The following is a 23839-nucleotide window of genomic DNA, read 5'->3' as shown; positions in this document are numbered from 1 at the left end:
TACTGGGTGGCCTCATTTTGAGCGGTATTAAAGTTCTCTGCCCATAAAGGCCGAAAAAAATATGCCCGGGAGTCAGTTTTTGTTTTCGCCCCAAAACGGGTCAAAAAGGGCCAATGCATTAGCCTACGAAGAGAGGACCCATCTTAGAACGGTGCCAAAGGTCTCGAAAATTCACACCTAACTACTGGGTGGCCTCATTTTGAGCGGTATTAAAGTTCTCTGCCCATAAAGGCCGAAAAAAATATGCCCGGGAGTCAGTTTTTGTTTTCGCCCCAAAACGGGTCAAAAAGGGCCAATGCATTAGCCTACGAAGAGAGGACCCATCTTAGAACGGTGCCAAAGGTCTCGAAAATTCACACCTAACTACTGGGTGGCCTCATTTTGAGCGGTATTAAAGTTCTCTGCCCATAAAGGCCGAAAAAAATATGCCCGGGAGTCAGTTTTTGTTTTCGCCCCAAAACGGGTCAAAAAGGGCCAATGCATTAGCCTACGAAGAGAGGACCCATCTTAGAACGGTGCCAAAGGTCTCGAAAATTCACACCTAACTACTGGGTGGCCTCATTTTGAGCGGTATTAAAGTTCTCTGCCCATAAAGGCCGAAAAAAATATGCCCGGGAGTCAGTTTTTGTTTTCGCCCCAAAACGGGTCAAAAAGGGCCAATGCATTAGCCTACGAAGAGAGGACCCATCTTAGAACGGTGCCAAAGGTCTCGAAAATTCACACCTAACTACTGGGTGGCCTCATTTTGAGCGGTATTAAAGTTCTCTGCCCATAAAGGCCGAAAAAAATATGCCCGGGAGTCAGTTTTTGTTTTCGCCCCAAAACGGGTCAAAAAGGGCCAATGCATTAGCCTACGAAGAGAGGACCCATCTTAGAACGGTGCCAAAGGTCTCGAAAATTCACACCTAACTACTGGGTGGCCTCATTTTGAGCGGTATTAAAGTTCTCTGCCCATAAAGGCCGAAAAAAATATGCCCGGGAGTCAGTTTTTGTTTTCGCCCCAAAACGGGTCAAAAAGGGCCAATGCATTAGCCTACGAAGAGAGGACCCATCTTAGAACGGTGCCAAAGGTCTCGAAAATTCACACCTAACTACTGGGTGGCCTCATTTTGAGCGGTATTAAAGTTCTCTGCCCATAAAGGCCGAAAAAAATATGCCCGGGAGTCAGTTTTTGTTTTCGCCCCAAAACGGGTCAAAAAGGGCCAATGCATTAGCCTACGAAGAGAGGACCCATCTTAGAACGGTGCCAAAGGTCTCGAAAATTCACACCTAACTACTGGGTGGCCTCATTTTGAGCGGTATTAAAGTTCTCTGCCCATAAAGGCCGAAAAAAATATGCCCGGGAGTCAGTTTTTGTTTTCGCCCCAAAACGGGTCAAAAAGGGCCAATGCATTAGCCTACGAAGAGAGGACCCATCTTAGAACGGTGCCAAAGGTCTCGAAAATTCACACCTAACTACTGGGTGGCCTCATTTTGAGCGGTATTAAAGTTCTCTGCCCATAAAGGCCGAAAAAAATATGCCCGGGAGTCAGTTTTTGTTTTCGCCCCAAAACGGGTCAAAAAGGGCCAATGCATTAGCCTACGAAGAGAGGACCCATCTTAGAACGGTGCCAAAGGTCTCGAAAATTCACACCTAACTACTGGGTGGCCTCATTTTGAGCGGTATTAAAGTTCTCTGCCCATAAAGGCCGAAAAAAATATGCCCGGGAGTCAGTTTTTGTTTTCGCCCCAAAACGGGTCAAAAAGGGCCAATGCATTAGCCTACGAAGAGAGGACCCATCTTAGAACGGTGCCAAAGGTCTCGAAAATTCACACCTAACTACTGGGTGGCCTCATTTTGAGCGGTATTAAAGTTCTCTGCCCATAAAGGCCGAAAAAAATATGCCCGGGAGTCAGTTTTTGTTTTCGCCCCAAAACGGGTCAAAAAGGGCCAATGCATTAGCCTACGAAGAGAGGACCCATCTTAGAACGGTGCCAAAGGTCTCGAAAATTCACACCTAACTACTGGGTGGCCTCATTTTGAGCGGTATTAAAGTTCTCTGCCCATAAAGGCCGAAAAAAATATGCCCGGGAGTCAGTTTTTGTTTTCGCCCCAAAACGGGTCAAAAAGGGCCAATGCATTAGCCTACGAAGAGAGGACCCATCTTAGAACGGTGCCAAAGGTCTCGAAAATTCACACCTAACTACTGGGTGGCCTCATTTTGAGCGGTATTAAAGTTCTCTGCCCATAAAGGCCGAAAAAAATATGCCCGGGAGTCAGTTTTTGTTTTCGCCCCAAAACGGGTCAAAAAGGGCCAATGCATTAGCCTACGAAGAGAGGACCCATCTTAGAACGGTGCCAAAGGTCTCGAAAATTCACACCTAACTACTGGGTGGCCTCATTTTGAGCGGTATTAAAGTTCTCTGCCCATAAAGGCCGAAAAAAATATGCCCGGGAGTCAGTTTTTGTTTTCGCCCCAAAACGGGTCAAAAAGGGCCAATGCATTAGCCTACGAAGAGAGGACCCATCTTAGAACGGTGCCAAAGGTCTCGAAAATTCACACCTAACTACTGGGTGGCCTCATTTTGAGCGGTATTAAAGTTCTCTGCCCATAAAGGCCGAAAAAAATATGCCCGGGAGTCAGTTTTTGTTTTCGCCAAAACGGGTCAAAAAGGGCCAATGCATTAGCCTACGAAGAGAGGACCCATCTTAGAACGGTGCCAAAGGTCTCGAAAATTCACACCTAACTACTGGGTGGCCTCATTTCGAGCGGTATTAAAGTTCTCTGCCCATAAAGGCCGAAAAAAATATGCCCGGGAGTCAGTTTTTGTTTTCGCCAAAACGGGTCAAAAAGGGCCAATGCATTAGCCTACGAAGAGAGGACCCATCTTAGAACGGTGCCAAAGGTCTCGAAAATTCACACCTAACTACTGGGTGGCCTCATTTTGAGCGGTATTAAAGTTCTCTGCCCATAAAGGCCGAAAAAAATATGCCGGGAGTCAGTTTTTGTTTTCGCCCCAAAACGGGTCAAAAAGGGCCAATGCATTAGCCTACGAAGAGAGGACCCATCTTAGAACGGTGCCAAAGGTCTCGAAAATTCACACCTAACTACTGGGTGGCCTCATTTTGAGCGGTATTAAAGTTCTCTGCCCATAAAGGCCGAAAAAAATATGCCCGGGAGTCAGTTTTTGTTTTCGCCCCAAAAAGGGCCAATGCATTAGCCTACGAAGAGAGGACCCATCTTAGAACGGTGCCAAAGGTCTCGAAAATTCACACCTAACTACTGGGTGGCCTCATTTTGAGCGGTATTAAAGTTCTCTGCCCATAAAGGCCGAAAAAAATATGCCCGGGAGTCAGTTTTTGTTTTCGCCCCAAAACGGGTCAAAAAGGGCCAATGCATTAGCCTACGAAGAGAGGACCCATCTTAGAACGGTGCCAAAGGTCTCGAAAATTCACACCTAACTACTGGGTGGCCTCATTTTGAGCGGTATTAAAGTTCTCTGCCCATAAAGGCCGAAAAAAATATGCCCGGGAGTCAGTTTTTGTTTTCGCCCAAAACGGGTCAAAAAGGGCCAATGCATTAGCCTACGAAGAGAGGACCCATCTTAGAACGGTGCCAAAGGTCTCGAAAATTCACACCTAACTACTGGGTGGCCTCATTTTGAGCGGTATTAAAGTTCTCTGCCCATAAAGGCCGAAAAAAATATGCCCGGGAGTCAGTTTTTGTTTTCGCCCCAAAACGGGTCAAAAAGGGCCAATGCATTAGCCTACGAAGAGAGGACCCATCTTAGAACGGTGCCAAAGGTCTCGAAAATTCACACCTAACTACTGGGTGGCCTCATTTCGAGCGGTATTAAAGTTCTCTGCCCATAAAGGCCGAAAAAAATATGCCCGGGAGTCAGTTTTTGTTTTCGCCCCAAAACGGGTCAAAAAGGGCCAATGCATTAGCCTACGAAGAGAGGACCCATCTTAGAACGGTGCCAAAGGTCTCGAAAATTCACACCTAACTACTGGGTGGCCTCATTTTGAGCGGTATTAAAGTTCTCTGCCCATAAAGGCCGAAAAAAATATGCCCGGGAGTCAGTTTTTGTTTTCGCCCCAAAACGGGTCAAAAAGGGCCAATGCATTAGCCTACGAAGAGAGGACCCATCTTAGAACGGTGCCAAAGGTCTCGAAAATTCACACCTAACTACTGGGTGGCCTCATTTTGAGCGGTATTAAAGTTCTCTGCCCATAAAGGCCGAAAAAAATATGCCCGGGAGTCAGTTTTTGTTTTCGCCCCAAAACGGGTCAAAAAGGGCCAATGCATTAGCCTACGAAGAGAGGACCCATCTTAGAACGGTGCCAAAGGTCTCGAAAATTCACACCTAACTACTGGGTGGCCTCATTTTGAGCGGTATTAAAGTTCTCTGCCCATAAAGGCCGAAAAAAATATGCCCGGGAGTCAGTTTTTGTTTTCGCCCCAAAACGGGTCAAAAAGGGCCAATGCATTAGCCTACGAAACCATCTTAGAACGGGTGCCAAGAAGGGTCTCCGAAAATTCACACCTAACTACTGGGTGGCCTCATTCTGAGCGGCATTCAAAGTTCTTTGCCCATAAAGGCCGAAAAAAATATGCCCGGGAGTCAGTTTTTGTTTTCGTTCCAAAACGGGTCAAAAAGGGCCAACGCATTAGCCTACGAAGAGAGGACCCATCTTAGAACGGTGCAGAGGTCTCGAAAATTCACACCTAACTACTGGGTGCCTCATTCTGAGCGGCATTAAAGTTCTTTGCCCATTAAGCCGAAAAAAATATGCCCGGGAGTCAGGTTTTGTTTTCGCCCCAAAACGGGTCGAAAGGAGCCAATGCATTAGCCTACAAAGAGAGGACCCATCTTAGAACGGTGCCAGAGGTCTCGAAAATTCACACCTAACTACTGGTGGCCTCATTCTGAGCGGCATTAAAGTTCTTTGCCCATAAAGGCCGAAAAAAATATGCCCGGAGTCAGTTTTTGTTTTCGCCCCAAAACGGGTCGAAAAGGGCCAATGCATTAGCCTACGAAGAGAGGACCCATCTTAGAACGGTGCCAGAGGTCTCGAAAATTCACACCTAACTACTGGGTGGCCTCATTCTGAGCGCCATTAAAGTTCTTTGCCCATAAAGGCCGAAAAAAATATGCCCGGGAGTCAGTTTTTGTTTTCGCCCCAAAACGGGTCGAAAAGGGCCAATGCATTAGCCTACGAAGAAGAGACCCATCTTAGAACGGTGCCAGAGGTCTCGAAAATTCACACCTAACTATTGGGTGGCCTCATTCTGAGCGCATTAAAGTTCTTTGCCCATAAAGGCCGAAAAAAATATGCCCGGGAGTCAGTTTTTGTTTTCGCCCCAAAACGGGTCAAAAAGGGCCAACGCATTAGCCTACGAAGAGAGGACCCATCTTAGAACGGTGCCAGAGGTCTCGAAAATTCACACCTAACTACTGGGTGCCTCATTCTGAGCGGCATTAAAGTTCTTTGCCCATAAAGCCGAAAAAAAATATGCCGGGAGTCAGTTTTTGTTTTCGTTCCAAAACGGGTCAAAAAGGCCAACGCATTAGCCTACGAAGAGAGGACCCATCTTAGAACGGTGCCAGAGGTCTCGAAAATTCACACCTAACTACTGGGTGGCCTCATTCTGAGCGGCATTAAAGTTCTTTGCCCATCAAGGCCGAAAAAGATATGCCCGGGAGTCAGTTTTTGTTTTCGCCCAAAAACGGGTCGAAAAGGGCCAATGCATTAGCCTAGAAAGAGAGGACCCATCTTAGAACGGTGCCAGAGGTCTCGAAAATTCACACCTAACTACTGGGTGGCCTCATTCTGAGCGGCATTAAAGTTCTTTGCCCATAAAGGCCGAAAAAAATATGCCCGGGAGTCAGTTTTTGTTTTCGCCCCAAAACGGGTCGAAAAGGGCCAATGCATTAGCCTACGAAGAGAGGACCCATCTTAGAACGGTGCCAGAGGTCTCGAAAATTCACACCTAACTACTGGTGGCCTCATTCTGAGCGGCATTAAAGTTCTTGCCCATAAAGGCCGAAAAAAGTATGCCGGGAGTCAGTTTTTGTTTTGGCCCCAAAACGGGCCAATGCATTAGCCTACGAAGAGAGGACCCATCATAGAACGGTGCCAGAGGTCTCGAAAATTCACACCTAACTACTGGGTGGCCTCATTCTGAGCGGCATTAAAGTTCTTTGCCCATAAAGGCCGAAAAAAATATGCCCGGAGTCAGTTTTTGTTTTCGCCCCAAAACGGGTCAAAAAGGGCCAACGCATTAGCCTACGAAGAGAGGACCCATCTTAGAACGGTGCCAGAGGTCTCGAAAATTCACACCTAACTACTGGGTGGCCTCATTCTGAGCGGCATTAAAGTTCTTTGCCCATAAAGGCCGAAAAAAATATGCCGCGGAGTCAGTTTTTGTTTTCGTTCCAAAACGGGTCAAAAAGGGCCAACGCATTAACCTACGAAGAGAGGACCCATCTTAGAACGGTGCCAGAGGTCTCGAAAATTCACACCTAACTACTGGGTGGCCTCATTCTGAGCGGCATTAAAGTTCTTTGCCCATAAAAGCCGAAAAAAATATGCCCGGGAGTCCGTTTTTGTTTTCGCCCAAAACGGGTCAAAAAGGGCCAACGCATTAGCCTACGAAGAGAGGACCCATCTTAGAACGGTGCCAGAGGTCTCGAAAATTCACACCTAACTACTGGGTGGCCTCATTCTGAGCGGCATTAAAGTTCTTTGCCCATAAAGGCCGAAAAAAATATGCCCGGGAGTCAGTTTTTGTTTTCGTTCCAAAACGGGTCAAAAAGGGCCAACGCATTAGCCTACGAAGAGAGGACCCATCTTAGAACGTGCAGAGGTCTCGAAAATTCACACCTAACTACTGGGTGGCCTCATTCTGAGCGGCATTAAAGTTCTTTGCCCATAAAGGCCGAAAAAAATATGCCCGGGAGTCAGTTTTTGTTTTCGCCCCAAAACGGGTCAAAAAGGGCCAATGCATTAGCCTACGAAGAGAGGACCCATCTTAGAACGGTGCCAGAGGTCTCAAAAATTCACACCTAACTACTGGGTGGCCTCATTCTGAGCGGCATTAAAGTTCTTTGCCCATAAAGGCCGAAAAAATATGCCCGGGAGTCAGTTTTTGTTTTCGCCCCAAAACGGGTCAAAAAGGGCCAACGCATTAGCCTACGAAGAGAGGACCCATCTTAGAACGGTGCCAGAGGTCTCGAAAATTCACACCTAACTACAAGCACAATGATGGAAGCACTTTAGTTGATTGTGCTTTCATTCAACTACCCTTTTAAAGCGTTAGAACGAAGAAAAGAAAGGGTTTATATTCTCACTTTGTCATTAATTTAACTAATTCAAGGACGAGAATGGAGCTTGATGAATGTGATGTAAAACTGAGAGTTTGAAGTTCTAGGGTGATGACAACATTCTCTAATATTGTCGTATTTATAATTTTGCCAATGAAAAATAATTTTGATGTGTTCACTATAATATTTGGAGCCAAACTACTATTGTGTTAACATTGTTGTTCTAATCTCAAGTTTCATTTCCTCTGCAAAGTCATTTATTCTTGATAATTGTAGTGTTTGTTTCTGGTTGGGTTGCTTTGCTTGGAAACTGGATTTCGTAACACCTAACTTGAACAGGATCAAGATCAATTCTACAGGCCAGTATTAATCTGAATGCTTTGGTTGTTTGTTTTCTTATAGCTTTTATTGCAGCAAAGCAATGACAATCAAGCAGCCATGAAAGCAGGTGGAAGGAGGCAGTGTTGTCACTTTCTATTATCTTCAAATGTGTAAGTGTTAATTTATGGTTTTGTGGAACTCATTCCTCTACTCAGAGACCTATGAACACATATGGTTTGTTGAGAAAAACATATTGATCCAATCAAGAGAGGCCAAGAATCATTCACTATTTGCAACTTTTTTTTTAGTATTCAATAATACTAGTATTGCCATCTTAGAGATGGTTGACTCTTCTTATATTAAATACCATACCTTCATCTGTTGATATTCAACTTATAGGTTGTAGCTGTGAATTTGTGATGTTTTGGAAGACCACAAATTGCATCTATTGCTATGATAACAAAAACATAGATGCAGAACATGATGATGCTGACAATGTTGAGGAATTTGAGGCTAAAGAATTTGAGTAGGAAACTGACAATGCTAATTTTTATTGATTGTTCTTTGAACTGTTTATCCTGAAATGTTTCTCAGTAGAAATTTCATTTGTGAACCCAACATATTGGAAGAGAAACATGTTTGGTATTGGTATTCTTTTAATAGAAATTCTAAGTATCTTGAAGCAATAGGTTTGGTACTGGGTTTAAATAATAAATATTGTAAAGACTTTTGACTTATGTGATTTAATAAAGACATTAAGACAGATTTGGTATTTAATAAAGCTTTGACTTTGGCTTCGTTGGAAGAAAAAACCACTAGCTTGCTCGCTTGGCACAACTTTAGGCCTTTAAGCCTGACACAACTTCTTCAACTCAATGCATAGCTTGCTCGCATCAACGCGTAGCAATTGACCTTACCTTTCTTTACTTATCCTCAACATCTTGAACCTGGGGAAGGAAAATTTAACACATAAGTCAAATACTTAGTGGCTAAGAGTTTAGAAATCCTTTGGGGAATCTGGGAATGCTGCAATCACATAAATTCATTTTCATTTTCATAAACAGGCTCACAACGACTCATTTCATAAATTGCATAAATCACACATTAGCCTCCTCTTATTCCTTTCCACCAAGAACATGAGTCATTCCTTACTCCAAAACCTAGGATCCACTCTCACCGACATCTTATGTTTAGACTACTGTGATGTCTTTTTTATCAATAGCATCCTGAAATTTTCTTGGTCCATTTCTCATTGCTATGGTCGTCCACACAATGCCTTTACACATTACTTGCATACCACATAATAGTAGCTCATTGATAGGAATAAGGCTAATGGTTTACTCTCACACAAGCATCAAATCATCATATAGAAATCAATAGTACTTTTCTCTTTTCAAATAACAACATCAATATCAGCACAACAATATATAGATATACAGAATGTGTTATGCATAACTACCGACTCAGAAAGAACACTTTCAAAACACATCTTTTCTTTATGAAAGTCATTCACAAAATACTTAGTTTCCTTCCTGTCAGGGCACCTAGTTCACTTCCTCTTCTCGCCTAGTTTCCTCAACAACTAGCTCAACTCTTAGTACTTCCTCGACAACTTAACAAAATAACACTTTCTTCAATCCCTTTGATCTTATTTATACTAATCCTTTAATATGATTAGTCACTACTTAAGCCTCTCTTAGTTTGTCACGTCCCACTTACACTTTACACATATCAGCTTATAACTCATTAGGTCATGGAATCAACTTAAGCTCAACATGTAGCCAGCTATCAACTTAAGACTAGACATTCCTTTTAAATGCTAACCTTATCTTCATCAACCCTCTCTTATCTTGTTACACCAAAACACCTAACCTTTCTAGCATCAAAATGCCTACTTCATTTGCCTCTAGTCTCGGCCAAACACAACCCCAAGATTGCTTGAAAGCTTTTTACATTTCTCTCTTTTCTTCAAATCTCGATCGAACAAGACCCCGCAATTCTCCAAGTTATTAACTTCCTAAGCTTTATGTCCTTCATCTTGGCCAATCAAGCACCAAGATGACTCTAAGATCACATTTTTATCTTCGATCTTGCTCGGGATTTCATATGACTACCCAAAATCCTTGCACAAAAGCATACTATCTTTCCTCTTAAGCAAGCAAGACCAAGTTTTGCCCCCTTCTTTTAAGACATGGGTCTCACATATAGTCACGACACATGCAATATAAAAGCAAGAACAGTGACTTTGAATTGAAAGGGATTGCATATAATGCTAGGGTTGATGAGTTGCTCGTAGTCTTCAGACGATGATTTCAATGACAATGAGAATGAATTGGGAATGGATGACTCATCGAATTACGTCGTTGAGACGTTAGATGTGTCTGATTCGAATGTTAGTGCTCTTCTTGGAACCAATATTGAATTGTTAGACATTGATCATATATCGATTTGAAGATGGGAGCCCGATGATCATTTTAAATATGTGTATATGGCACTTGAGGTATATATTAGAGGTTTTTTAAAACTACATAAGGCACATTGCAAAGGAAAGTATAAGGATATTATGCTCGTAGCAATGTCCATTAACGCTAATAAGCAAGTATATCCAGTGGCTTTTGGCCGTTGAGTGATGATAAAGAAAATGATGAATCATGGTCATGGTTCACGAGAAGGTTATGAACAACCATTAGCATTGTAAATGGGCTAATGTTTATATCTGAACCACCACAAAAGTATTGTCAAATCCATCACGTTAGTCTTCCCGGATAATTTTCACGCACTGTGTATCCATCTCATTTAAGCTTGAACCTGATGACGAAATTCAACAATGATAACGTGTGTGCGAATTTCATGTTAGTTGCCAAATCATGTTGTGCGTTGGTGTTTCAATATTATTGGAACAAGTTGGCACTGTACAAGGAAGTTAAAAGGTATCTGACAAATGTAGGGTTGTTGAGGTGAGCCCATGTATACCAGGGTGGCATGCGATACAATTAGATGACTACTAATACTGCGATGTGTATCAATGCAATTTTAAAAGGATGCGCGGGCATATGAATCACCGTTTTCTTGTACCACATTTGAGCTATGCACCAATAATGGTTCTCCAAAAGTAGGAAAATAATGTCAAGACGAAATTCAATATTTTCTTACCACTCGAAGTCCCTACGTAAGCTAGTTAATTTGAAGTCCAGAAGGTATGTATGCGCCAATTGACCACCATGAGTTGGAGATTGTAGATGGTTATCTAAACCCTTATGTCAATTTACACAAACGAACTTACATGTGCGAGGAGTTTGGTTACTATGAAATCTTGTGTTCATATGCACTCGCTGCTTGTAGGGTGAGGAACACTGACCCATATATCTTATGCTTCAGCGCCTTCACCTTCACATTTTGGTTGGCGTGTTCATCACGGTTACCAATCCTTTATGAAGGTAATGAATGTGTGGACCATTGCTCAATGTAAAGTGATATTCTTGAGTTCATCCCATACAAATTTCAATACTTGTCGTAATTCCTTTCGAAATTGAATTCGAAGATCAAGAAGTGATGATATTGTAGTTGCATTTTCACGCCGCTGACAAATTCTTCTCTTTGCCACTTGGTTTTATATGATTATTCCAACATGAAACCCCTCTTCTTCATTCTTGCTAAAAGTGTGATTTTCATAGGTATGCTCCATAAACCATAATTGCTTGCTCATACTAAAGGTTGTGTAACACAAGAACCATGGTTGAGCCATATGAATGATGGATATGGAGATTCATAATTAGGGTTTATTGGGACCATAGTCATGATCAAGAAGATATGAAAAATGGTGGAATGGGCAGAAAATTGAAGTTAGGTCTCTGATACCATATCACGTTAATTGAGAGTAATAATGGAAATTCATCTTATTACTTTCAACACGATAAATCCTCTCTTAAATACAATAGTTTGTACGTGTGGAGAATGTAACCAATCATAACATAAAACAAACAACTTAACTGAGTTTCATTATGGAAAAGTAATAACATAACTTGTTCATATAGTTGTTGACATCAATAAAATGTTGTACGAATTTAAAATGATGGCCATACTACATTTTAACCGAATTTCAAATATAGAATACTCTTATAAAACAAAAACAAAACAAAAACAAAAACTTTTATGATGGCATCAATTTTCTTGATCAACACGGGAGTTACAAGCAAAGGATATAAAACTAAACCAACCAAACACAGTGGATGAAATAAAATGATGTGTATGAAAGCAAGTCAGCTATGGGGACGCGAATGGTCTGTTCGATTTATGTAGCGGCTTAATAATGGAGATGGCGGAGATGATAAGAAGAAGACAGAGACCAACAAAGGAGGCAATGAGCGCACCGGCGCCATGGTCACAGTAGGTAGAGAATTTGTCGCAAATCTTGTTCCATCTTGCATGCTTGTTTCCGTTCTTCCAAGCGCTGCCATGAAAGTCGCTGCACCGTCTCCTGCCGATGCAAGAGCCACGGTCGTCTGCGGCCATTTGGATCAATCGATGGATCAAGTAAAATGTTATTGATGTTGAAATTTTGAAATTGAGATGGGATTAAGGTATGAAGGTTGTGTTTTTTTACCATGTCTAGAATGGAAATAATTGGAAGACGGAAGCCATTGGAATGAAATTTGGGTCCAAAGATGTGTAGGGCTATCATCATCCAGTTGTGTAGAGTGGCCATTCCATTTGCTATGACAAAGAATCTTGCAACAAATACATATTGCTAATTTACATTATATATTATTATTTGGAGAGCTTGCATGTGTGATTCTGTTGGAGAGGAACAAATTTAATTCTGCCCAATACATTTTTAGATTGTGCCTTTAGTCATATTCGTATTTGGTTCCAAACTTTAAAGCTGATTTTGATTTATAATTATATTTAGTTTCGAAAATAATTTTAGAATCGTATCAAGAGAAGATAAAAGTAAGTACATAAACCATGTGGGGTGATAGATTTCGAGTCATTCATTACACTAAAAACATATATCAACTGAATAGTTGAAAAATCAATTGTAAGTCCCTTTACAATTTTGTAAGGTTAATTTCAAATATATATAGGATATATATATATAGCTCTGGGTAAGCTGCCAAGCTTTATGTGAATTGTAGTTCGAGGACCCATTTTGTTTTGTTTTGTTTTTTTTGTTGTTTTTGCATTTATGCTTAACTATTATTTTTTTCCATATTTAATACAAATCTTAGTTGTGCTCTTAATTAAAAAAGCATCTAAAACCAATGTTTAACTTGATTTATAAAATAGAAATTGAATAGAAAAAACTTGCAATACAAAAATTATATAGCACAAAAGTTATCAAACAAAAGTCCTACACGATTAATTAATAAGAAGAAACTTACGCGCGCACACACAAAAAAATAAAGAAAAATGCAAATTGGACAGAAATTTAGAAGAAATAAATGAAAAGGTATTTTTAAAAATAACAAAATAAATTAAAATATTTATAAATTATAGAAAAAAGATTTATTTTACGAAGGATAGAAATTGATAGACTTATTATTATATGAGTGTCTATCAAATGTTTGTTATTAATAAAACTTAAAATTTTGTATAACTTGTAAATGTTTGGTCAAATTTGCTATTTTTTTTACAATTCTTCTTTTCAAAATTAAACGTAACTTATATTTTTGATAAATTTTTAAAACTTGATTTGGTTTTTAAGAATATCAATAGAAAAAGAAAGAAAAGAAAAGAAAAGTAAAGGTAGAAAGGGTGTTCATATAAACTTAATCTACAAAAAGACACACAAGTTATCAAAAGAGACCGTAAGATTACAAGATTAAGAAGCTTACATAAAGGCAGGAGTGTGATAGAAATGAGCAGATAGATTGGCAGTAAGAGGATCAGTCCCAATAGTGGCAACGACAATAGATTTAGTCTCTTTATTAAGAGCCATAACAAGGGTTGCTGAGGCAGTGGCAAATGAAGCCACTAATCTCAACAAAACAAACCCCCAATTCCTCTTCTTTCCCATTACAAGATGATTGTACTCACCACCATCATTTGCTTTCGCTGTGGCTGCTTCTGCTGCTGCTCCAGACTGTAAAGAAGCCATCGATAATAATGGAATTGCTAAATTCCAATGTCTAGGGTTTGTTTCTTACTAGTTTTTATGCTATAAATTTAAGGGTTTGATTTTGGGTATTTATATAACTAATTGAAGTTTATGTTGAGTTTTGGAAGAAATTAATGGCAGTTATTTCTTTGGGTGGTATGACTATCATATATTGATGATTTTTGGTGGTTTGGAAATAGGAAATATTTTAAAACTACATGAGAGAGATTAATGGGTTATTTAGTCCAACTAGTGTATCTACTTTGCCTTATATTTCCTCACCACATCACACCTAACTAACACCTTTTCCCCCCCCTCCTCAATGCTTATAGGAATGTTAGTTTTCAGCTTAATATTTTCACCTTAATGAAATTTACTAAAATCAAAGTTTATTTTCAACTCAGAAAACTTAATTACAAAATAATAATTATGATAAATAATAATGGATTATAGTTAGTTAGTTTATAATTTAATTAGCGCGGTTTTTATTATTACAATTGACTACAAGTTAATCAATATTTTAATTAATAAGTTGTTTTTATTCTCTATTTTTTTCCCATATTCTCTGGGTGTTTGAGAAATAAGTGCTAAGTTATCAAAATGCACTTCTTTTAATCCTTGAATTTTGAAGATATGTGGTTGATTTTAAATAAGATTTGGTTGTAAAATTATCTATGATTTTATTTTATTTTATTCTCTTTATTATTCTTTCTTTAGTTATGTAATGAGCCTATCTCCTATATAAAAAGGCTTTGTATCTTACTATTATGGGAATAATATATTTTATAATTATTTCATTCAATTCTAGATGGCATATTGCTTGACGTTTTTCATAGTCAAGTATTTGTGTAATTAATTCAATGTCATAAGTAAAATATTTAAACATTGGCTATTATTACCTATCAAATGGAAGTTTACCTATCAAATGGAAGTTCTTCTTGGCACTCAAAATGGGCAACTTTAGGTTATACTTGACTCATTTTGCATGTTTTTTCCTTTCTTTTTAATTGTATAATTTGAAACATCTATATAATTACACCTATTTTAAAGTCCTACAACAGTATTGAATATGACAAACCCAAACAATACATAAGTAAAGCCTTTTAAGCTTTCCATCAATCCAGCTAAACTACACATATTAATTGAACTATATAAGTTTCTTGACTCAACTCAAACGTTTCATAAAAGAATTAACAAATGTTGCATATATATGCTTGAATATATATATATATATAGTCGTAACATACTTTTCAACAACCCGTCAAATCCATAACAAAGTTTATATCCATTATAAACGGTATACATGGCCCAAATTTACTATATTAGATCTTTAAACAAACTCTAATAAAAATTACCCTAACCCTAAATCTTGTGCACGACCTATTCACAGAAAATTGGGTAAAAGTATAACACTTTTGGTTTTCGTTTTCAAAAGTAGCACATTTTTAAAACTCGTAAAACAGTTTTTCTTAGTCAATCTCAGGCAAAATCGACCACAAAGATTTTCCTAAAATATTAAAATTTTCCAATTTATTGATTGTTTTGGGTTTTCTCAGCCATAGACATTAGAGTGAGTTTATACCATTTTTCAAATCTTTCCAAATCTTAATTTTTTTTTTATCTTTTCAAAAAAAATTCAAACCTTAACTAATTTTTTTATCTTCTTAAAAAAAAATTATATATGGATCTTGATTCATCCTTAGAAAAATTGTGCTAAGAAAGCCTAAAAACTTGATAATCTCAGTTCATCTCAAACAAAGTTTCAATGAGAAACTTAAAATTTTGATAATTTTGGATTTTATATCGGTACAATTTTATCCCGAATGAATCGAGTTCAACCAAATTTTTTACCTAACTCTCATCAAATTTCTATTACAATCTTGCAAAAAAAAAAAATTATTGGAGATTTATGAAAAAATTGACGATGACAAAGCTTTTATCACAACGGCAAGTTAAAAGATCGTGCGGGTACAAAGAGAAGAAATGTTGAAATTGTTGTGGAAATTGTGTGAGTGCGGCGAGAAGGAGGAGGATGTGGATTTGGAGGCGAAGCTCGTCAAACTCACCAACAATAAGGTATGAAATTGCTTGTTTTCACACGAAACTCTCACCCAAAGTGTATTATTGGTTGTTGGATGTGATTGTTTTGAAATTGGAATTGTGTGTCATGAGACTTAATGTGAAAATAAGTCGTGTCACCTTTGAGACCAGTATTCTAAAAAACTTGCCTTGAATTAAGGCGCACAGACCTATCTAGCCAGACCAAAATTGTACGGCTCTCTATAGTTTGTATGTTTGGTTTGTGGTGTAACTTCTCATGACGTGTCATTAAATACGAATCATTGCATACAAAATGCTCCTAATGTCCCCACCATCTATTTTCAAATCCTCGTTATGCAAGTTTTTCTATTGTTTGTCCAAGTGTAAGCGAAACATAGGTTTTTTGGATGAACGACTAGGGTCGAACATAGGAAATTGATATGAAAGCATAGTTCTAGGGTCTACTTATCAATTGAGCGTTATGAAAATTGAGTTAAAAGAATATAAAAGAATCATAACTACCTAAGTATCCTAGAGATGTTGTAAAGGTGACTTAATGAAGATGGTTGTGCAAATAGAGGTATGAACGAACTAACTTCCGTGAAAGAAGGGAAGGAAGGAATGTCTAATGGTACCATACGTATAAGCTATACGATCACCTTAATACGATATAACTAGCTAAATTATCTTATGATTAAAACATGCTCCTCTCAAAGTCATTAAACGCCACACTTGGTCTCCTTTCGGGATCTAAATGACTAAGTCTAGATAAGTGAGGTATACCTAGAAGTAATTACTTATACTACTTATAGTGCTTCACGTGTGGACAATAGTTTCTCGACGTCTGATGTCTACACTTGCTCTCCTTTCGAGATAAAAATGAAGGAAGTCATCTTACAAGGAAGAGAAAACTCTTTCTTACGTGTGTTAACCACATCCTTGCTACTTACCCTCTCAGAAAATTGGCGACATACACTGTCCAAGTGATGAAAATAGCTCGTCTAACAAGATATGCATTATGAGTAAAACTTCTTATCAAGCATGAATCATAAATATAAACTACGAATAACATAAAGACAAATGAACAATAAAGAAATGAATGGATTGAAAAGGGTATAAGTATACGTTGATTAAAGAATAAAGGCAATCAGCCACTATAAATATGAACACATACAATGTAACAAAAATACAAAATGGAGAGAATTAAAAGAAAAGACATTACAAGTTAGAGGGAGATGGGGATGAGATCTTCTTCACTTAGACTACAAGCTTTCATTTCATAGACTGGCCAGAGAAGATGAAGATGTACTTTACATATGGTGGTAAGGCTCACTACAAGTAGGGGTTTGCCTAACGCACACATGCTTCAGCAAAATTCACAAAATGTGTCGAACGTGTCTATCCCAATCGACACAAAACATCACTTCGAGAAGAGTGGCGACAATGTTGCATCGTGATAAGCTAAACCGACACGCAACCCGACAACATCAACAAAAGCGTTTGCCTGACGGGGTCATTTGATAGGTAATACTCTAATGAACTACATAAAATTTGAAAAACCGAAAATCACGTAGTAAGTATATTAACCAATTAATACATATAATATAAGTATATCGCAACACTAATATACGAAACTGGGACAAAGTAAAACCAAAAAATTAATGTAAAAAAATAAAACAAAATTATTTGAAATCAGATTCAACTCAAAATACACCTCGAAGAAAGTAAAAAAAAAATCACAAATGAAGTTAAATTACTGCGATCAACAACTATTATATTATATTTGATATTGAAATTATCATACTATTGATATTTTAAACACAAAAAATAAATAATTTTTCTAGTATAAGCATAAACAAATGATCAAGGCCTTAAAAAGTGGAAAAATAAATAAATAATGAGTAGGAAATTAAAAAGAGGAAGAAAAATAAGTTATTGAATAATAATTTATGAATAATAACAAATTTAAGATAGAGAAGTGAAAATTTTGCCATAATTGCAAAATTCTAAAACAGAATGCTATAATTAATATATCATATTCTCAAATGTTATCCTATACAATCTTTCAAAAAAATGATCATAAATGTAAAATAGTAAAAATTGTAGCAAACGAAAGTTTTGAAATAATATTGTCCATACCTAAGATGAGTTATTATAATCTTTTGATAGTCTACATCCAAAACACGGTTAAAGTCTCTATTTTCCTTTTGTTATCAGCCATCTACTCCTTTCAATCTCATATATAATGTTATTTTTTTTTTTCTGTTATTTGATGTTTCTAAAAGTACTTTGTAAAACATCAAAATCTCAACCCTGTCAAGGCTGCAATGGATGAAATTTTTTGACTAATCATAAATTACCATATTATTTCTCAAACTAATGATGAAACTACAAATTATCATTAAAAATTTTAGTATGATTTAATGAATTTGCTTATACATGTAGATTGATAACATTAATAAACTAATGAAAGAGAACAAATTGATATATAAATCATAATAATACGTAATCATTACATAATAAAATTTACACTCAATTTACGTGAACTTTACAAATTGTAAAACTATAAAATTTACCCGCAAGAAATTATTACAAATTGAAAAGTACAAAAATTAAATCATTACATCTTTTATTTAATAATAATAATTGTTTAAAATTAAATTAAAAAGATAAGCTACAACTTTATATTTATTTGTTATTTACATTATAGCAACACTTTAAGAAACTAAGTTAAAATTTGAAGACAAAGAAAAAATAGCTTTAAATAACAGTTAAATCCTAAATTTTGTAAGTAAGATAGCAAATTATTATAAGACGTAAAAGAAATAATTTTAATTTTGAAATAATGAAAAAAATAATTAGGAAAGGATGCTTAAATTATTACATTCACAAAAGTCGATAACAAAACGGGTGTGTTTTTCCAAAAGAATTATTATATGTTTTGGAGCCACGATTGGGGTTGGCTAAAATAAAAAGAAAGATACCACGTTTCCCAATCCAAAGTAAATAAATGGTGAGGTGAGAGGTGAGAGGTGAACACCATGGATGGATAGTGAAATTTAGGAATTAAGAAGATAAGAGGAGAGAGAGAGAAGGTCGGTGGAATCCGATGGACCTCACTCACACACACTTCCCACTGCCACAAAAAACAATGGCGAGTGGTTCGTCCAAAGTCATAAGAACGCCATTTCCTCACTCTCTCCCAATACTAATACTCTTTCTTTTCACTTCCTTCCTCCCTCTGCCCGCTGCTTCTCTACCAGCCGTCGGACTTGGGTACCGAATCAGATCCAGCCACGTCGATCCTGCCGGAAAGACATTGACCGCCGATCTTGACCTCATCGGTACCTCCCAAGTCTATGGACCTGATCTTCCCACACTTACCCTCCAAGCCACGTAAATTTCTTTCTTCTTCTCTTCTTCTCTTTTTCTAATGTTTTGGTTAATGCTTAATCTGTTTTATTTTATTTTGGGTTTATTCCAATTTTCAGAAAACCAAAATATTTATAAATATGGGGCAATATCTATTAGTATAATACTCCTTATATTTCTATATATTTTAAGCATTTTTGTTACTAGAAAACATTATACTTTCGTGTATTTGAAATTGGTTTTTTTTGCTGGAGAGAGAACGAAATTAGAGAAATGCTTTTGCTCGGTGTACTTAGAAATTGGAATGAGTTGGGAATAAATGCCTTCTAAACCAAATCAAATTTTCTAAAGCATCTGTTTTCAAAAAGTTCATAGTTAAATTGAGCAAATTTTGTATGGGTGTTAAGAAGGATTCTTTTAATAGAACAGTGGCAAGCAATTAGATATATATATATAGTAACATGTTAAAAAATTTATAAATATAACAAATCTTTTAAAAAAAAAAGTATGTTATAATAGACATGTTGCAAATATTAATAAAAATGCATGTAAATTTTTCTATATTTATAATATGATATATGGTATGCAGTTTTGAAAGCAAAGACCGGTTGAGAGTACGAATAACGGACTCAACTCGTGAACGGTGGGAGGTTCCACACCATATTCTTCCCCGTCCATCGAGCTCCCTTATCCGTTCACTGCCGGAAAACCATGTCGCCTCCCCGAAAGCTTCTTTCATCTCCCATCCAGCTTCCGATCTCATTTTCACCCTCCATGACACTGCACCCTTCGGATTTTCCGTGCTCCGACGATCATCCGGTGATGTCCTCTTTGACACATCCCCTGCTTTCTCCGATTCCGAGACTTTTCTTGTCTTCAAGGATCAATACATTCAACTATCCTCTTCGCTTCCCAAGGACAGATCCTCTATCTTTGGCATTGGCGAGCAAACCCGGAAGTCGTTCAAGCTCGTCCCGGATAAAAACAAAACTCTAACTCTTTGGAACGCCGATATTGGTAGTGTGAATCTCGATGTGAACCTCTATGGTGCACATCCTTTCTACATTGATCTCCGGTCGCCGTCTCAAGATGGTAAAGTTGCGGCAGGGACGACGCATGGAGTTTTGTTGCTCAATAGTAATGGCATGGATATTATGTACTCTGGCGATAGGATTACATACAAGGTTATTGGTGGAATCATTGATTTATACTTCTTTGCGGGTCCGTCACCAATTTCGGTTGTAGATCAGTATACTGAGCTTATTGGGCGGCCTGCACCTGTGCCTTATTGGTCGTTTGGTTAGTATTTCTTTTGAGATTCCATGTACATTGGCAGTTAGTTTTGAATTTGTGCATCAAATCGGAAAGTTCAATTTATGTAGAACAGAAGATTTCATGGATTCGTGTTTTGTCCACTCGTTCTTTCCTCAAGTTTTTGCAACATCGGGTTACGAGTTGATCCTGTGGGTTTTGTACAGACAAAATTTGAATAGAAACTAATATTTCTTCATTTGACTTGCTGTTCTTTAATCGATTTTTCCCATTTGAAATAGATAAGAAAGATAGTTTTCAATATTGCTACTTAAAGTGAATTCATACCCGGGCGAATTACTTCTAGCTAATTGCTTGTCAAAATCACTTTATTTTTTTTTGGAATTCAACAGCATGTGGGAGTAGAGAGATCCAAATTTGACCTCATAGTCCAGGGAAGATGCCTTAACTAGTTGAATTCTGCTCATGTTTGTACTCGAGTCACTTTATTAGGAAAACACATGCATTCTTTTAGACTCTAATTTATCTTTCAGTTTGAGCTATTCATTTCTGTTTTCTAATCATTCTATGCCACAAATAATAAACAGTAAACTAAATGTTCTTGTGTGAAGGTTTTCATCAATGTCGTTACGGCTACAAGAATGTTTCTGACATTGAAAGTGTAGTTGCTCGTTATGCCAAAGCCAGTATACCTCTTGAAGCTATGTGGACAGACATTGATTACATGGATGGGTATAAAGACTTTACTTTTGATCCCATCAATTTTCCATCGCAGAAGATGAAGATATTTGTTGATAATCTTCACAAAAATGGACAAAAATATGTACTCATCTTGGATCCTGGTATGTTATTTAGCAATGCAATTCTTTTTTCATGTATGGAAAATGATGGAAATACTTCTTCTCTTCCTTTCTTCCTTTTTTTTTCAGCCCACACGCAATGCAAGCTCATGTCTTTACTGTTAATTATATGCAGGTATTAGTACAAATAATACATATGGACCATACATTCGAGGAACAAAAGCTGATATCTTTATGAAATACAACGGGGTTCCATACTTGGGTGATGTTTGGCCTGGACCTGTTTACTTTCCTGATTTTTTTCATCCAGACAGTGAGACTTTTTGGGGTCGTGAGATCCAAATTTTTCGAGATATTGTTCCATTTGACGGTCTTTGGATCGATATGAATGAGATATCAAATTTTATAACTTCTTCAACCAGCCCACTTTCTAACCTTGATAACCCTCCTTACATGATTAACAATGCTAGAGTTCAACGTCCCCTTAATAATAAGACTGTGCCAGCGTCAATTCTTCATTTTGGTAACTTGACAGAGTATAATACTCATAACCTATACGGGTTCTTAGAGTCAAGGGCTACTCATGCCTCATTAGTAAAAGTAACAGGCCAGAGACCATTTGTGCTGTCAAGATCAACTTTTGTAGGCTCTGGGAAGTACACAGCACATTGGACCGGAGATAATGGTGCGACGTGGAATGATTTGGGATACACGATTCCATCCATTTTGAACTTTGGACTCTTCGGAATTCCTATGGTTGGTTCTGACATATGTGGATTTTCCGGAGATACGACAGAAGAGCTTTGCCGACGTTGGATTCAGGTGCAAGTTTATCTTGCCATTTTATTATTCAAGATGATGTGTTGGAAGACATTGTTTACCAAAACACTAAAGTTTTTCTATTTGGTAGGAAAGATTACAACTAACTAAAATAAAAACTTGTTCAACTTTTGCAGTTAGGTGCATTTTACCCATTTGCCAGAGATCATTCTGATAAAGGATCCATTCGTCAAGAGCTTTATCTTTGGGATTCAGTTGCTGCATCAGCCAGGAAGGTGCTTGCGCTTCGCTATCAGCTACTTCCTTATTTCTACACTTTGATGTATGAGGCACACAAAAAGGGGACACCGATCGCTCGTCCTCTCTTCTTCTCATTCCCTCAGGATATCAAGACCCACGAAATCGACTCTCAGTTCCTACTTGGAGGAGGTGTATTGGTTTCTCCAGTTCTAAAGGAGGGAGCTTTTTCTGTTGATGCATATTTCCCCGCAGGAAACTGGTTTAGCCTCTTTAACTATTCAGAATTCGTAGCTGTAAATTCCGGGCAACAAATCAATCTTGATGCACCTGCTGATCACATAAACGTGCACGTCAGGGAAGGAAACATTCTGGCATTACACGGAGAGGCGATGACAACGCGAGCAGCCCAAGAGACCCCATACAAGCTTTTGGTCGTCATCAGCAATGGTCAAAGCAGCTTTGGAGAGGTTTTCTTGGATGATGGAGAAGTGGTGGAAATGGGAAGAGAAGGAGGTAATTGGAGTATGGTAAGATTTTATAGTGAAACAGTTGGGAGTAAGTTAGTAGTGAAATCTCAGGTTATAAATGGGGGATTTGCCTTGAGCCAAAAACTGATTATTGACAAGGTGACCTTTGTAGGCTTCAAAAGGCCTAAGAAAATGGTTGACCTGGGTTTAAATATAAGCAAGGGATTGAACTTGAATGGCAATTCAAGCATTAGAAAAACCTATCAATATTTTGCCAAGTTTATGAATGTTGAGATCTCAGGGCTATCCATTCCTATTTGGGAGGAATTCATATTGGAGATGACACCAATAAATTGAATGTCCCAACGTGCAATAGTTATGTTTTCTTAAATAAAAATAATAATTGTTCATCTAGATTTCACATGTAATACTAATTGTACGTTTTCTCGAATAAAAGTATAATCCTTTTTTTACTTAATCGCATTGCCTCAAAAAGCTTAGTATCAATAACTACTTCTATTGCCTTTTTAACTCTTATTATTAAAAGAAAAAACAATATATTTTACTGTCATGGGTTATTCTGGAAAATGAAAAGCTAGTGAAATATCATTTGTCTCTTTATTTGGGGCTGATTTCCTCTTAGTCTCTATGTTTATGTAGCAATAATTGAACTTGTTGAGGTTAATTGAGACAATTTTCTTTTTTTAAAGAAAGCAGTTAATCATGATGTAAAACAAGGGAATAAGAACAAAATGGGGAGAAAAGGAAGTTGAGTAAATGTGTATCATTTAAAGGTTTCAATCACTATTATTTATAAAATTTTGCAAGATATGATGCTAGAAAAATATTATTGACATCTATATATACAATTACTCTCATTGTAAAACTAATTTTAAAATTTACATGAACTATATAAACTTAAACTTAAATTTTGGATATATTAAAGTATAAAAACTAAAATATAGTAATTCATGTCAACAAAAGTTTAACACAGCTAACATTTGTATATTTTTTAACATCAAGAAGTCTCGGTTCAAATCATCCTACCTCCAATTTTTAATATATATATAGAATTATTTAAAAGAAAAAAATTTCTTATATTTTAGAATTATGTTAAAATATAATAAAATTAATCAAAATAT

The 23839-nt window shown here is 37.5% G+C and overlaps 2 protein-coding genes across 2 annotated transcripts; one reads left to right on the top strand and one right to left on the bottom strand.

Moving 5' to 3' along the window:
* Nucleotides 1-11596: 11596 nt before the first annotated feature.
* Nucleotides 11597-13872, bottom strand: LOC116402952 (CASP-like protein 1B2). Its single transcript, XM_031883526.1, is given in 4 exon segments — nucleotides 11597-12071; nucleotides 12074-12131; nucleotides 12233-12356; nucleotides 13464-13872. Coding segments are annotated over 4 exon segments (624 nt in total). The 5' UTR covers nucleotides 13727-13872; the 3' UTR covers nucleotides 11597-11892.
* A 4890-nt stretch (nucleotides 13873-18762) lies between these two features.
* Nucleotides 18763-23175, top strand: LOC101216685 (alpha-glucosidase). Its single transcript, XM_011662028.2, has 5 exons — nucleotides 18763-19162; nucleotides 19728-20437; nucleotides 21022-21252; nucleotides 21386-22032; nucleotides 22167-23175. The coding sequence occupies exons 1-5, from the start codon at nucleotides 18876-18878 to the stop codon at nucleotides 23052-23054; spliced, it is 2763 nt and encodes a 920-aa protein (XP_011660330.1). The 5' UTR covers nucleotides 18763-18875; the 3' UTR covers nucleotides 23055-23175.
* Nucleotides 23176-23839: the final 664 nt, after the last annotated feature.

The sequence above is a fragment of the Cucumis sativus genome, chromosome 1 (genome assembly GCF_000004075.3).
Source record: "Cucumis sativus cultivar 9930 chromosome 1, Cucumber_9930_V3, whole genome shotgun sequence".
In the NCBI taxonomy this organism is placed as follows: Eukaryota; Viridiplantae; Streptophyta; class Magnoliopsida; order Cucurbitales; family Cucurbitaceae; genus Cucumis; species Cucumis sativus.
The sequence above is the reverse complement of the archived record's forward strand: the minus strand, read 5'-3'. Positions and strand labels throughout refer to the sequence as shown.